This window comes from Oxyura jamaicensis (genome assembly GCF_011077185.1).
Source record: "Oxyura jamaicensis isolate SHBP4307 breed ruddy duck chromosome 1 unlocalized genomic scaffold, BPBGC_Ojam_1.0 oxy1_random_OJ61491, whole genome shotgun sequence".
In the NCBI taxonomy this organism is placed as follows: Eukaryota; Metazoa; Chordata; class Aves; order Anseriformes; family Anatidae; genus Oxyura; species Oxyura jamaicensis.
Genome location: NW_023302820.1, coordinates 1 through 1,494, shown reverse-complemented (window position 1 = coordinate 1,494; position 1,494 = coordinate 1). Strand labels below are relative to the sequence as shown.

Genomic DNA, 1,494 nt, shown 5'->3' with positions numbered 1-1,494 from the left:
CCCCACCCATGGGTGTCCCCAAGGAGGGGGACCGAGGCACGATGTGGCTCGATGTCCCCAAAATGTCCCAAATGTCCCCAAAGTCCCCAATGTCCCCAACCCGAGGGACTGAGACGTGACCATGGCTCAGTGTCCCCGTGGCCCCAAAACTCCCCAAATGTCCCCAAAATGCCCCAAATGTCCCCCAAACTCCCAAATGTCACCAAAACACCCAAAATATCCCCCAAAACCCCAAATGTCCCCAAAGTCCCCAATGTCCCCAACCCGAGGGACCACGGTTCAGTGTCCCCAAAATGTCCCCAAAACGCCCAAAATGTCCCCCAATGTCCCCAACCTGAGGGACTGCAACGTCCCAAAATGTCCCCAAAACACCCAAAATGTCCCCAAAATGCCCCAAATGTCCCCCGATGTCCCCAACCTGAGGGACTGCGACGTCCCCAATATGTCCCCAAAACGCCCAAAATGTCCCCCAATGTCCCCAACCTGAGGGACTGCGACGTCCCCAAAACGTCCCCAAAATGTCCCCAAAACGCCCAAAATGTCCCCCAAAGTCCGCAACCTGAGGGACTGCGATGTCCCCAAAATGTCCCCAAAACGCCCAAAATGTCCCCAAAATGTCCCCCAATGTCCCCAACCTGAGGGACTGCAACGTCCCCAAAATGTCCCCAAAATCCCCAATGTCCCCAACATCCCCCAATGTCCCCGACGTCCCCGACCAAGACGCCGTCACCGTCGGGATGTCACCGACCCCGAGGGACCGACGCCCGCCGCCGCTCGACGTCCCTGAGGGCACCCGGTCACCACCTCGGTGGCTCCGTGTCCCCGACGTCCCCATGGCACCGGATGGGGACACGGCGCAGCTGCTGTCCCCGATGTCCCCAAGCCGAAGGACTGAGACCTGTCGTGGCCTGATGTCCCCGATGTCCCCAACCCCAAGGACCAAGGGCCACCATCGCCTGATGTCCCCGATGTCCCCAACGTCCTTGAAGTCCTCGATGTCCCCAATGTCCCCAACCCAAAGGACGAAGACCCACCCTGACCTGATGTCCCCAACGTCCCCATTGTCCCCAACCCAAAGGACTGAGAACTCCCATGGCCTGATGTCCCCGATGTCCCCAACGTTCCTGGTGTCCCCAACCCAAAGGACCAAGACCCGTCATGGCCTGATGTCCCCAACGTCTCTGATGTCCTCAATGTCCCCGATGTCCCCAACCTTAAGGACAAGGACCCGTCATGGCCTGATGTCCTCGATGTCCCTAACGTCCCCGATGTCCCCAATGTCCCCAACCCGAAGGATGAAGACCCGTCATGGCCTGAAGTCCTCGATGTCCCCAATGTCCCCAACCTGAAGGACGAAGACCCGCCATGGCCTGATGTCCCCAACGTCCCCGATGTCCCCAATGTCCCCAACGCGAAGGACGAGGACTCGTCATGACCTGATGTCCTCGATGTCCCCAATGTCCCCAACATGAAGGATGAAGACCCATCATGGCC

General features: G+C 59.2%; 1 protein-coding gene across 2 annotated transcripts in view; it reads left to right on the top strand.

Moving 5' to 3' along the window:
- Positions 1–1,458, top strand: part of LOC118156807 (protein PELPK1-like) — a 1,823-nt gene extending 365 nt beyond the window's left edge. Inside the window, exons 3-4 of one of the 2 annotated variants that reach the window (XM_035311030.1) lie at positions 911–1,014; positions 1,111–1,458. In XM_035311030.1, coding sequence (XP_035166921.1) covers positions 911–1,014; positions 1,111–1,435 — 429 coding nt within the window. In that variant the 3' untranslated portion in view covers positions 1,436–1,458. Of the gene's footprint in view, positions 1–910 lie in introns of both variants that reach the window. The other variant, XM_035311029.1, reaches the window with a different exon arrangement.
- Positions 1,459–1,494: the final 36 nt, after the last annotated feature.